General features: G+C 35.5%; 1 protein-coding gene across 1 annotated transcript; it reads right to left on the bottom strand.

Annotated features, from left to right (window-relative positions):
* Positions 1–6648: 6648 nt before the first annotated feature.
* Positions 6649–8762, bottom strand: LOC105084079 (olfactory receptor 2J3-like). Its single transcript, XM_010974115.2, has one exon. It carries the CDS (start codon positions 8402–8404, stop codon positions 7472–7474), a length of 933 nt encoding a protein of 310 aa, XP_010972417.1. The 5' UTR covers positions 8405–8762; the 3' UTR covers positions 6649–7471.
* Between the last annotated feature and the right edge of the window lie 6067 nt (positions 8763–14829).

The raw sequence follows: 14829 nt of genomic DNA, 5'->3' as shown, positions 1-14829 counted from the left end.
TCCATGCTTTTAACATGCAGTTGCTACTGAATTATTAATTGTTATTAATGTAATATCTGGTAAAAGAACCTGAAAACCAAATGTGCTAATGATTCTCATTGGCAACTTCTCTGCCCAAACTTATATTTTAATTCCATGACTTAGATGAAGTCAGTTGTTCAGTTTTATTAAGGACAGTAATTTCTAAACTGATAATTACTATGATCTCCCTCCAAAATTCCATAATGGTATCAAATACATAGATTTTTTATCCTAACCCTTTGATTTTGCATTAACTATGAGTATCAAATTTAAAAGATTTTGTAATGTATAGAAATATTAAAACACTATGTTGTTCACCAGGAACTAACATAGTATAGGTCAGTTATACTTCAAAAACAAACAAGCAAAGAAACAACAAACTCATAGAAAAAGAAATCAGATTTGTGATTACCAGAGACAAGAGATGGGGGGAGGAGGAACTGGATAAACATAATCAAAAGATACAAGGTACTTCCAGTTATAAGATAAATAAGTAGTAGGGTTGTAATGTACAAGGTGATTAAGATAATTAACACTGATGTACATTATATACGAAGTTGTCTAAAAAGAAAATCCTAAAAGTTCTCACCACAAGGAAAAACTTCTTTCTTTTTCTTTTATTTTATATCTATGTGAAATGATGGATATTCATTAAACTTATTGTATAATCATTTCATGATGTATGTTAGTCAAATTATTATACTGTAAACCTTAGATTTATACAGTGCTCTATGTCAATTATATCTCAATAAAACTGGAAGAGAAAAGCAAAATATTATGTTTTCTTTTATACTCTCCTTCTGGCTAAAATTTTATACTACCTTTTAATACTTTGCTGGTATTAGCCTGAAAATTAAAATAGAGTATTCATCTGTTTTTGTCCTAATTTTTCAGTTCGCAAAAATAATCAACAAGTAAATTGTATATATATAAAGTGTACAATGTTGTGATTTGACATATGAGTACTTTGTGAAACGTTCACCACTTTCTAGTTAATTAATTCATTCATCATCTCATATACTTACCTTTTGTTGTGGGGTAAGGATATTTAAAGTCTATTCTCTAGAAAATTTCAAAAATACAACGTATTACTATTACCTATAGTCACTATGTTATACATAGTTCACAAGAGCTGACTCATCTTATAACTAAAGGCCTGTACCCTCTGACCAGCATCTCCCTGTTCATCCTCCACACTACACCAGGCCCTGGTAACCAGCATTCTACACTGTTTCTATGAGTTTGACTTTTCTTAAAATATTACACATATTAGTGATATCTTACAGTATTTGTCTTTCTCTGACTGACTAATTTTGCTTAGAATAATGTCCTCTAGGGTCATCTATGTTGTTTTAAATGGCAGAATTTCCTTCTTTCTCATGGTTGAATAGCATTATATCACATCAATTGTCTTATCTATTAATTTATCAATGGACACTTTGGTTGTTTCTATTTTTTGTCTACTGTGTATAATGCTGCAATCTTGGGAGCACAGGTGTCTCTTCAAGATAGTGATTTTGTTTCTTTAGATATTTTGCCAAAGTAGAATTGCTGAATCATATGGAAGTTCTATTTTCAATTGTTTGAGGAACTTTTACACTATTTTCCATAGTGGCCAAGTCTATTCACATTCCCACTAACAGTGCACAAGTATTCTCTTTTCACCATATACTCACCATTATTTGTTAAATTTGTTCTTTTGATACTAGCCATTCTGGCAGGTATGAAGTGACATCTCATTGTGGTTTTGATTTTTTTCCCTGATGATTAGTGATGTTGACCACCTTTTTTATACCTGTTGACCATTTGTATGTCTTCCTTGGAAAAATATCTATTCAGGTCTTTTTCCCATTATTTACTTGGATTATTTGGCTTTTTTCCATTAAGCGGTATGAGTTCCTTATATACTTTAGATGTTAACCTTTCATCAGATGTATGGTTTGCAAACATTTTCTTCCATTGTATAGGCTGTCTTTTTGTTTTATTGATAGCTTCCTTTGCCGTGCAACTGTAACTCTTAAGCCTCACTTTAAAGATGAGGGGAAATAAATAGAACAAAAAATAAATAGAAAAGGTTAATGAAACCAAGGGCTGTTTTTTTAAAAGATAAACAAAATTGATAAGCCTTTACCCAGGCTCATTAATAAAAAAAGAATGAAGACTCAAATAAAATAAGAAATGATAGAGGAGAAATTACAACCGATATCAGAGAAATACAAACAATCCTAAGAGAATACTATGAACAGTAATATGCTAACAAATTGGACAATCTAGAAAAAGTAGATGAATTCCTAGAAACATACAGTCTTTGAAGACTGAGTCAGGAAGAAGTAAATAATCTGAACAGACCAATTACTATTAAATCAGTAATTCAATTTGAATCAGTAATCAAAAAATTACCAACAAACAAAAGTCCAGGACTGACAGTTTCACAGAGGAATTCTACCAAATAAAGGAGGATTAATACTTACTCTTCTCAAACTATTCCAAAAAATTGAACAGGAAGGAATATTTCCAAATTCATTCTGTGAGGCCACAGTTACCCTGACACCAAACCAAAGACACAAAAGACATGAAAGACAGAAAGACAGAAAGGAAGACAGAAAGGAAAGAAGGAAGGAAGGACAGAAGGATGAAAGGACGAAAGAAAGGATGAAAGGACAAAAGGACGAAAGAAAGAAAGGAAGAAAGGAAGAAGGAAGGAAGGAAGGGAAGAAAAAGAAAGAAAGAAAAGAAAGAAAAAGGAAGGAAGGAAGGAAGAAAGGAAGGAAAATTACAGGCCAACATCCTTGATCAATATATATGCAAAAATTCTCAACAAAATATTAGCAAGCCAAATTCAAGAATATATTAAAAAATCACACACCATAATCAAGTGGAATTTATTCCAGGAATGGAAGGATGATTCAACATCTGCAAATCAAATGCCATTTTTTAATTGGCAAAATTCGTGACTCATTCTGATTATTTTTAATTTGATTTTTAAGGCTTCAAGGATTTGGAATTCTTCAAATAATGTTATTTATATTTTGGTATTTTTCTCTGTCAAGAGCCTTTAAAGCAGCATAAGTCAATTTCTTCAAGGCTTCTTTTCACGGATTATTGGGTGGCATTCATTTTCTGATGTTTTCATTTTATGAGTTCTAAATGCTTATTATTCATTTTATCTTCTCCAATTACAGAAAGAAATATTTGTCTATTTCTCACTCAGAGATATGGCTGACTTTTTTTAACACTTGTTCAAAATTTTCATATATTTTATACACACCGTTTCCTCAAATTGTCATCCTACCCTTAAGATTATTTTGCAAGCACTTTAGGTTCTCCTGAAGATTGAAATGCTCAGCCTGATCATATACTATTTTGCCCTTAAGTTGTTCTGTATTCTTCTGAAATAGTAAGATTATTTTGACATCATCTTCTTGGGATTTAAAGGACTTGGACACATCTTGTCACAGATTCCTCACTCTAAAGTTAGCAATCAACCCATTTTGAGCGTAAGACTTCATTCCTCTCTATTCTTATTGTTAGTTTCTATTTTAAACTCAATTTCCTATAGACTAAGAAATCTTTTTCTCAAGGCTTGATTCCATTAAAATTCAAGCATCACTGTTTAAGAAGCTTGGTGGTTAAGAACTTATATGCCCACATTAATAGTCAATGTTCTCTTAATGCAAACTTATCTTTCTGGGACCCACTAGGTCTAATCGTCAAAAAAAAAAAAAAATCAGATTCCTGCCCTCAGCAACCAATCTCTGTTTCATATTAGGTTAGATTACAAGTGTAATCACACAGAGTTGAATTCTCATTGTCATCAATTTATCAGCCTGGATTTCAAATGTGAAAATTCATGAAAAGCCAAGGTAATTGGAAAAGTCTTCAAATTTCAAGGATTTATACTGCTATTATAAATGGCTCCCCAAAGCCATACTTAGTCACTATTTTTTAGTGTTGCCCCATTCTCAAGCACAATACAAAACTTTCTATTTCTTGGAAGAGTAAAGGAATGTAATATTCTAACTAATGAAATATTTGTCAACATATTACCATGTCTTGGTTTTGTCTATGCCATACATTTCTGCAGAGCTGTTCATTAGGAAACCTTACTTCTCTGTTTATAGGTGTGGTCATGTGGCTTAAGACAGGCAAATTAGTCCTCCTTTCCTAAGGGAAAGTCTGAGATTAGCCAAGATCATCTTATTAAAATGACAGATGATACAATATATGTAAACACATATGGTAAAAAGGAAAGCTATTCCTTCCAGTAGAACGCCAACTGTGTTAGTTTCCTATTGCTGCTCTAACATATTACCACATAATTAGTGGCTTAAAACAACACAAAATTTTACTTCCTTAGGGTTCTAGAGATAAAAATACTAAAATAGGTACACAAAGCTGTGTTCTTCTCCAGACATTAGGAGAGAATCTATTTCCTGTTCTTTTCCAGCTTCTAGAGGCTACCTATATTCCTTTCTTCCATCTTTAAAGTCAGAAGCACAGTATCTTGTCTCCTCTCTGACTTCCTACCTCTCTCTTATAAGAACTCTTGGTCCACTTGGATAATTCAGGTTAATCTCCCCATCTCAATATTCAAAACTTATTTATATCTGTAGAAGTTCTTATACCATGTGAGACAATATATAATTACAGGTCCCAGGGATTAGGAATGTGGAAATCTTGAGAAAAGTGAAAAAGGAGGCCTTATTTACCTATCAAATCAACTAATAAATGTGTAAGAAATGATGGAACTTTATTTTTTTTGCATTTTATTGAAATAGAGTTGTCATAAAAATTATTTTAGTTTCAGTGTTCAACAGAGTGATTTGCATTTGCATGCACTATGAAATTATCACCACAGTAAGTCTAGTAACCATCTGTCCCTAAATAGTTATTACAAGATCACTGGCCATATTGCTTATGCTGTATATTACTTTCCCACAGTTTATTTATCTTCCAGCTGGAGGTTTGTACCTCTTAAGCCCCTTCACCTGTTTAGCTCCCCCTCTGGCAACCACCCATTTGTTCCCTTTATCTATGAGTCTGTTTTCATTTTATTTTGTTTGCTTGTTTTGTTTTTTAGGTTCCACATATAAATGAGATCATAGGGTATTTCTCCTGCACTTCTGAGAGACAACAAGAAGAGATAATCGCAAAATGTGCTTAGGAAATGTGCTGCACAGGAATAGGTATGAGATGAAGTGGACAGAGACTGGAAAACATCCGTCTGGATGGGGAGTAGAAATTTACCCGAGTAAAGAAAGAGCTGATGCTTCAGCACATTTAGCATCTATTATTAACTGAGAAAAGGCTAGCTTCATTGTTTGTTCTTCAGTAAAGTTGCCTGTGACCCAAATTCGTATGTGTTGTGTAAATGTCACTTGAGTAAACATTGGTTTGATGTTTAGGGTTGGCAATGGTAGGATCTCAGACCTTCTAGTTTACCTTTGGGTGTTGGTCATAACAAGGGGCTTCAGAGCTAAAACCTATTTCCATTACCCTGCTTTTGTCACATACAGGTGGTTATAGCCTAGGTAAGCCACATGTCTTTTTCCCTTCAGTTTTCTCCTCTGCAAAGTGGGAAAAAAACACACACCTATCATACTATCTGTGATAAAATTGCATAAGGTTTGTGTAAGTGGTTTTAAAGATACAAAATGATAAACAATAATATCTGTGTTATTCTTGGGGGAAAGTTTTGGTAACTGATCTTTGTTTTGGGTTAAAAAGTAAATAGAATATCATGGTAAGGTCGCTAGGATTCAATATTACATAAGCACTATTATAGCATCTCAAGAAAAATAGTCCACACATATTAAAAGATATTTATATGTTTTACAAGCAGAAAAGGAAGAAAATAGATGGGAAATTTCACCTTTTTTTAGAGTTAGATAGTGAGAGACTAGTGTACTACAAGAGGTATCCCAAACAATAAGATTTCCATAAGTAGATGGTTCAGAGAAATAAGCTATGTGTTTTTAAAGTTTTTAAAACTGTTTCTCTGTGATGGCTCACACAAGGTGACCCTAAATGTTGACTAGAAGTTACTTTATATACATGACTCTTGATTCTGCATTTCTTGGAAAGTAGGTTAAAGACAAATGAAAATACCCCATTCATTTTATTGTTTATGTCTAGTTGAAGATAAAGAAAAAATCACAGGCACACAAAGGAGAAGACAAAGATATCAGAATCAGTGTAATTGCAAGCCACACAGGAACTGAGGGGAAGTTTGGGGATGTATTTTATACTTAGGAAATAGGGTTTGAATCAATCATATCCAAACTTTAAAAGCCTCAAAAACTACAACTGACATTTGGATTACCATACAAAACTCAGGTACCTGTTGCCCAGATTTTACTTTGAATTATTCTTCAGCCTTATTCCACTATATGTGTTACACACATAGCGCAGTTATTTCAGATGAGGGTGGTGTAATAATATAGGTAACAAAATTATTATTTTCATGAAAAATACATTTCTTTATTTGGAAAATATATATTGATTTTCATAACAGACTTACTAACCACAAATATTCAAACTTAAACAGAAAAAACGAACATTTTTTCATGCAGCTTTTACCACAAATTTTTCCAATATATTTTCAAGAAATTCTTTCAAATACCCATTGGACTTATCAAATAATTTTCAGAGCCTAGCACCCAGTCGCCTCAGATATTCTGTACTGCTTCTTAGGTTATGCAGGTGCTCCAAGTCCTTTCTGCACCTAACAATACCTAACCTATGATGACCATTGCTTTACAAGCTATATAACAGAGTTTTATAAGTATTTTCATCTACTTTACACTGCTCACTTATTTGAAAAATAAGAAATATAAGAAGCTTACTTCTGCTTAATTATTTAAGAGGCTTTCTTGCTATGATTCATAGAAGTTTGTTTTACTTGATAATGGAATATAGACCAAAGTTCCTCTCAATATTAACTACTTTCAAAAAAGAGTAACAGTGTTGAAAAAACGACTTAAGGTATTTCACATGCCTTTAATTAAACCAAAGAAGACAAATTTTATGATGAATCCTGCATAAAAAGCAAGAAATTAAGACATATCCTAGGTTTTTGAAAAATTAACAATATCATATTTCCATAGGAATTACAACCTGCTCTTTTATCCATTTTTGCAACAAATTCCATGCTTAATTTTAAATTAGAAAAGGATATTTCTGTTTTATTAGGTATTTACCACTGAAGACATTTAATATTGATGTTTAATCTTTATTTCACATGGTTGTTCTCTACACCAGAGAGTGATTGGTATTCAGGCAGACTGTTTAATTCATGTTTGCTACCACAAACTCTGTGAACTCATGAGAGCACATGATCAATAAGTGCTGACAGAGGGAGTGAATCAAAGAGTGGTTGATGAATGGATGGTGGAGGAACCATTGGTGAAGAGATGCTGCATTATATGGTTAATGTCACAAGTATAGGAGCTCACTCTTGCCCCATTAATCTCTTTACTGCCCCTCTTACATCTCTGTTTCTGAGAGTGTAGATTAGAGGGTTGAGGCTAGGTGTGACAACAGTATAAAACAGGGCAATGAACTTGCCCTGATCTTGAGGCTTTCCTGATGGTGGCTGGAGATATATGCACATGGCTGGAATGAAAAAGAGGGATACAACCATAAGATGGGCTCCACATGTGCCAAAGACTTTCTGAAGTCCAGTTGTTGACTGCATCCTCAGTACAGCCTGGGCAATGGCACCATAGGAACTAAGAATGAGGATGAGAGGTATGAGAACAAAAATGGAGCTCATGACCATGAGGGTCAGCTCGTTGGCACGGGTATCAACGCATGACAGTCGCAGCAGTGCTGGAACTTCACAGAAGAAATGGTCCACTTGGCGATGTCCACACAGGGGTACCCAGAAGGTAAAGATGGAATGAAGTGCTGAGGTGGTAAAACCACTCACCCAACAAGCCGCAGCCAATATATGGCATAAGCGAGGGTGCATGAGGACAGTGTAATGCAAGGGTCTACATACAGCTGCATAACGGTCATAGGACATCACCACCAGTAGCACACATTCTGTGGTTCCCAATGCAAGGGAAAAGTAAAGCTGAATCATGCAACCAGAGTAAGAGATGGTTTTCTCTGGGCCCCAGAGGTTGACAAGCAACTGAGGGATGGAGCTGGTGGTGTAGCAGAGATCCAAAATAGAGAGGTTTGAGAGGAAGAAATACATGGGTGTGTGGAGATGGGAGTCCAAGTATGACAAGATAATGATAAATAGGTTGCCTACCAATGTCATCAAGTAGAACATCAAGATAACCACAAAGAGAACAAATTCAAGATGAGGCCAATTAGAAAAACCCAGTAGAACAAAGTAGCCTTCAGAACTTGAATTGATTTTTTCCATTGCCATTCATTTCTTTTTACCTGAGGAAAGATTCACATACATTCAAAAAAAAAAAAAAGGAAACTCTCCCAGAACCATAGAAACACATGAAAAAGTAACAAGTAACAGAAGCCAGTTTGAAGGACTTGACACTGTTCAATTCTAGGTCAGTTTGGGAATTAAAAGATACCATGATACTAATGAATTGAAAGCAGTAAGGATCTATAAGCTCATACCAATAAATAAATAAGAATAAGTAAGTAAATAATTTATTTAAATAAATTAGATAGAAAAGAAAGCTTTTCCTGTCAGCAGGATCATAATTAATACATATAGAAGGAATGGCAGAGTTAGAAGAATATCAATGGATGCTAAAAACTAGTGAATGAATATGAGAAATGGGATATTTACATGGTCTATAATATCTCTCCACAAATTACTTCTTAATTGAAAAATTAAAAGCAGTAAACTTCACAGTATAAAAATTTGGTGGACATCACCACAGCAAAGTAATCAGTGTTAGCATCACCACTATCGAGACAAACCAACATCATGTGACTACTAATATGATGCTCTGCACAGGACAAAATGTCATTTCAGTCATATTCCTGTCAAAAATACACAGCCTGATTCTAATAATGAAGAAATGTGAAACAAACTCACAGTAAGACAAGTTGGACAAAATAGCTGGCCTGCACTCTTCAAGAATATCAGTGGCTGCACCACTGTGGCATTTGATATACTCCACTCATAGTTGTTATATGTACCAGTTGTATATGCACCAGATGTAAGTAGAGAAAAGGTAGGAAATTTATGGTTAAGTTTCTTCTTACCTGAGGAAAGAAAAATAAAGGCCTCATCAAAGTTTGCTTTCACGGGCTGTGGAGTGAAACAGCTCTTCCCTTTTTTTGAAATAAGTCATTACGGAGGAAATAGTGGTGGAAATGAGTGTCTTTTCCCCATCCACACAACACTGGGCAGCTTATTTTTTAATATATCAGTCATTTAATTCTCTTACCCAGTGCTCAAGTAGTACCCAAACAACTCCTTCCACTTCTGTCCTTCCTGCGTCTGTCCACATTCCCTGTATTTGTCTACCCAACCTGTGCCCTCTTTACATGTGGACCCATCTGATCTATGGTTTTCATCTGGTTTACACCATAAATAGCTGCCTATACCATATATTCTAATCTACTATATCAATATAGGAAAGCAGAGTCTGAAAATTACTATGATTATCATTGCTAGACAAGAGTCTTGAGTCTACTAAAAAAGACCTGGTTTTAGCTGGAAGGATGAACTCATGAGAGCATTGAGTGTGTCAGGGGATGGACCCCTTTTCCTAGAGCAAAAGGAGCCTTTATGGAAACAAAAGAATAATGTGACTTGCTTTCCTTAACTGGGCCAGTGGGAGGGTAAATCCCAAAGTAGCAATTAATGCCCTTCAAGGAGTCATTCTAGTTAGAACAGTTTCTGAGGAATACCTTCAACATGACTCCACACTGTTGTACTAAGATAATGATGACTCTATAGACCCGCCATCACTGATAACCATACTTTAAGCTGTGTTTATGGGGAAGGGTATGAGTGGTCCTGAAATTTCTTCCCCAATTCCTCATCATGCTAAGGACCAAATTTAAAGGAATACTTGTCAGAGGTAGTCTAATGGAGAGGTAAGGAGGCAACATGAAACATTTCTAAAGTGGAATACATAAAGAATAAACTGTATATCTTTGCCTTATGAATTTGAGTTTATTGTGTCTGCCAACATCTATAAACTTCAAAGCCAAGTTTAGCCCTGCAGAAGTATTGAAAATGATCTTTAAAGACCATTCAAACTATAACTCAGATGGTAACTACCAAAACTCAGAAATATAACAAAACTATTTAATATTTCCAAAACATTTTCATCAGTAATTTCCTTTGGTGTCTTATCAAGAGTTTTGCAATAATATATAAACAAATGAAATTAACTGTGATTACAAATCTACATGTAATAATTGACTTATTACTGTTTAAAAAAGCAGATCATGAGTTTATAAATTAATTGATATTTTTAAATTGCTAAATTGTTTCTAGTTAATATACTTCATCTGTAGAAAGAAAATTTTGGCATAGAAATTATAAATTGTAATAAGATTAGATTTTTAAAATTGTAATGTTAAGAGAGAAATTGGGTATTTTTTCTTTCTATTTAAGAGAAGTATCAGAAAATAATCTTTACATTTCAATGGTCTTCATTGTTGTGAGAACTCAAAGAGAAAAATATGTAACATTTTCCACAGTGCTTGGTACAAAATTATTCAATACATCTTAGCTATTATCACCATTAGAGTTAATTTTATTTGAACCAAAATTTTAACAAACAATTCTACTTTATTTCTTTGCTATTCTTTATTCTAGATGCTTAAAATATTATGAATAGAACACCTATATCCCTACAACTCAGAATCATCAACTATTAGTTTTCTCAGATTTATTTCAGGCATCTTTTAGAGAAAATTAGCAGCTAGACTAGTGCATGGTAAGATCAACAGAAGAAAAACAAGATTGAAGAATATGCTGGATTTGAATCAAGATGGTAAAGGAGGAGGATGTAGAACTCATCTCCCCCAACAAACACATAAAAAATACAACTAAGTGTAGAATAACTCTCACTGAAAACTAACTGGAGACTAGCAGAAAGACTCCTGTATAACCATGGCTATAAAAAGGATAAACTCAGAATCAGGAGGAGAAGAGAAGTGGTCAGGTGAGGACCTGTGCCCGTACGAGGGGATTCAGAAGAAAAGGGAGATTACCTGGGCTGAGATGTTCTGTGAGGAATGAGTGGTTCAAGCCACATATTGGGCAGCCCAGTCCTGGGGTCTGACAAAGGGAAGCAGAGCCCCTTTGGCTGTTTGGAAGGCCAATGAGACTAACACGTAGGTTGTAGGAAGCCTTGACTCAGCTCAGGAGTAGCACACAAACAGTGGCTTCCTCCTGAAGCAGGGTGGAAAGGGCAGAGTGAAACCATGCTGCTGGCTGACTGGTTTCACACAACCACCTTGTCGCGTGCCCTGCACTAAGCAGAGCTAATGCTCCAGCACAGCTGGAGATTCACATCGCCCTTCCAACTGGAGCAAGGGCTGCCATGACCAAGGAAAAGGCTCTGCATGGGATGCTGTGGCAGCTCCAACCCTAAGTGGCCTCTGAGCTGGAAGGGGGCAGCCATCAGGTAGCACGTCAGAAGCAGACCAGATCGCTGTGGCGGCCAGACTGCCACACCCAATACACTGACCATTGCCAAATAAACACACCAGTCCCTCTTGCTCCAGCACTGCTCCCCTCTGGCGCTGCAGGGGCTGGTGCTGGGAGGGAAAAGGGCAATAAACTTAATGGAAATGGAGCCAGTTTGACCCAACCCTCAGGGCTTCTGCTCCTGCAATTTGGGACACACCCATGCCCCAGACAGGTGGCCACTGAGCAGAGGGGAAGCCTGGTTCACAGCTGGTTCTGGCCCCAGCCCCTTCATCTCTAGCCCCACCTTCTACCAAGGTGATAGCTGTCAGGACACCCTAAGGAAAGACATCACTTGTGTGCACCTCAAACCCACCAAAGCCACTGGGCACAAACAGACTGCATAGGGATGCTCCCATATAAGACAGAAATAAACAATTTACTATATAAAGAATTCAAAGCAGTAAATAGAAGAGTGCTAACTGAATTAGGGAAAAGAATAGATGAACACAGTGAGAATTTTAAGAAGGAACTAGAAAAGAAAAATGATCCATTCAGAACTGAAGAATACAATAACTAAAATGAAAAACACACTCTCAGCGGAAAAAAAAGTGACAATGAATATATGTATGTTCATGTATAACTGAAAAATTGTGCTCTACACTGGAATTTGACACAACGTTGTAAAATGACTATAACTCAATAAAAAAAAAAGTTAGAAAAAAACACACTAGAAGGAAAGAAGAATGCATAAGTGATCTGGAAGATAGATTAATGAAAACCACCAAATGAGAAGAGCAAAAAGAAACATTTTGAAAAATGAAAACAATTTATGGGATCTCTGGGACAACATCAAGGGTACCAACATTCAAATTTATGGGTTCCAAAAGGAGAAGAGAGAGAAAAGAGTGTGGAAAATGTAAATGTGGAGTTGCATGTTGAAGCAAACAGGGCTAGAGCATTTGCTCAGCTCAGGTTGGGGCATGAGCCTGGGGGACAGCCTTGGGAAGCCACTGAGGCAGTTTTCAATTGTCCTTCTCCTCACTGCTTCAGGAGCAAGCAAGTGTGCACGTGCTCCTTAGGAATGGAGTCCAGGTTTCACATATCCTTCTGTTTGTCCCACCAGTCCTCCAACCAGCCAAGGAGGCTTGTCTTCCCTGTGTAGGACACCCAGAGCTGGGCGCCCAATATGTACTCAAACCACTCACTACCTGAGGAGAATGTCTGCCCATGTAATCTCCGTTTTCCTCTGAGCCCCTCCCAGGGGCACAGGTCCCAACCTTATAGCTTCTGTTCCTACCCAATTACATGTGGATATTTCTTAGAGCCTTGGCTATAGAGGAGTCTCTCTGCTAGCCTCTAGTTAATTTTCATCCAGCCTTTTTCCACACATAGATGTATTTTTGATGAATTCATTGGGGAAGGGAGTTTTGCGTCTTCCTACTCCATCTTGATCTCCTCTAGTGCATAATTTATTTAATGGGGAGGCAATAAGAGGAATTTTCTACCTAAATGACAACTTCCTTTTCTCAGTTCTTTCTCCTTTGCCTTTATATCATGTCAATAATAAATATTCGACACCTTACTCACTTTTTATATCGTTTAAATAAGTATTCAGTACTTTACAGTTTTTCCATCGTCCTAATATATATCTTTGACTCTTGATTTTTTAGTTACTTTTGATAGAAGCAAGTTGGCACTTTGTCAAGCTCATATAACTAGGTTATTATGATTTATTAATGAGTCTTTTACAATAATCAGAATAAATAATAACTATTATCAATACAATGTGACAAAGTTACTAATGTAGTTTTCATAATTATTTTGGATGACTATTTTGCTTAATTCAGACAAAAAATTAAAATCAGAATATTTCATATTAATAGTTTAGATTAGTCAAATATCTGGTTCCAGAGTACCTTTCCCTTGAATTCATATCATATTATGTACACAGCCTATGACAGTAACTACCTATAATATGGGTTATTTATTATATTTTACGGTTGATTTACTTTGACTTTTGTTTTTACATTGTCTTTTACATTAACATATTTTCCTTCCTAAATATTAGCATTTACCAACAAATAGAGACAGTCTTGTCCACAGCAATTCCTGAGAGAGAATCAAACTATTTCCTGACACTCTAGTGAGAAGAAAATATGTCTCCTAGGGGAGGGAGGAAGGATAAGGATTCAGAACAAGGAGAAGAAATGAAGTATAACATAATCCTATCCCTGTTTTTTTTTTTCAGGCCGAGAAAAGCTCAAATATGTCATGATATCATCAGCACAGCCCCGTATGCGTGTGTGTGTGTGTGCGCATGTGTGTGTGTGTGTGTGTGTGTGTGATTGAGGGCATTGTTAGGAGGGACATGATGCTCTCTCAGGAGATATATAATCTTCCTGAGATCAGACCTGGTCCTGACTACAACAAAAGCTTCTTAGTGCACAGTCTTAGAAGTGAGGTTTGGGGAGACTTACATCTTCTTGATTTGGGGAGGTTATAAGAACAGGGTGCAGAGAAAATCAAAGAGTGGCTCATCAGAAGCAAATACAACCTACTTTTTTCCCTCAAATATTATGATTAAAGGTATGTGATATAATTGATGTCTTAGGAGAGTTGTGGAAAATGGTGGATAAAAGTGTGAAAATGGATAGCCAATACCCAAAGTATTTTTCAGTTCTGGCCATTACTTTTATATTATTTTTCTCCTTCTCTGGAGGGTATACCAATTTACTCAATTTGCCGATATCCCTGTCATAAAACTGCTATAAGTTGATCTAAATTAATTCACAGGAAATAGATATATCTCTTATTGTTAGGTAATGGAAATGCCTAGATTATCCTGTATATGTTACTCTAATCAAATGATAAAATTGTTTCTGCTGGGTTATGTTAAGGCATCACCCAGATAAATATTAAGTCCTCGATGAAATGACTATGTGTAAATTATGGAAAGAAATGTGTAATCATCTCTACAATCTTTAATGACCAATTTACAAATTGTATGTACTATTAAGCATTTTAGAAATGAAAACTTCAGAATAATGTAGGTTAATATGTACTGAGTTTTTCTTGTATGCCAGGCACTGTACTAAGTGTTTCATATAAAATATCTAATAATATATCACGTTTTTCTTTGACTGACAGGAAACAAAGAAATATTTCATTATGGAAACAGAGATTAAAAAGGGATTGAGTCAGTTAAGGGAACATTTCTAATTATCTGGAGC

This window comes from Camelus bactrianus, chromosome 20 (genome assembly GCF_048773025.1).
Source record: "Camelus bactrianus isolate YW-2024 breed Bactrian camel chromosome 20, ASM4877302v1, whole genome shotgun sequence".
Taxonomy (NCBI): Eukaryota; Metazoa; Chordata; class Mammalia; order Artiodactyla; family Camelidae; genus Camelus; species Camelus bactrianus.
This window is presented reverse-complemented; position numbering and strand designations above follow the sequence as displayed.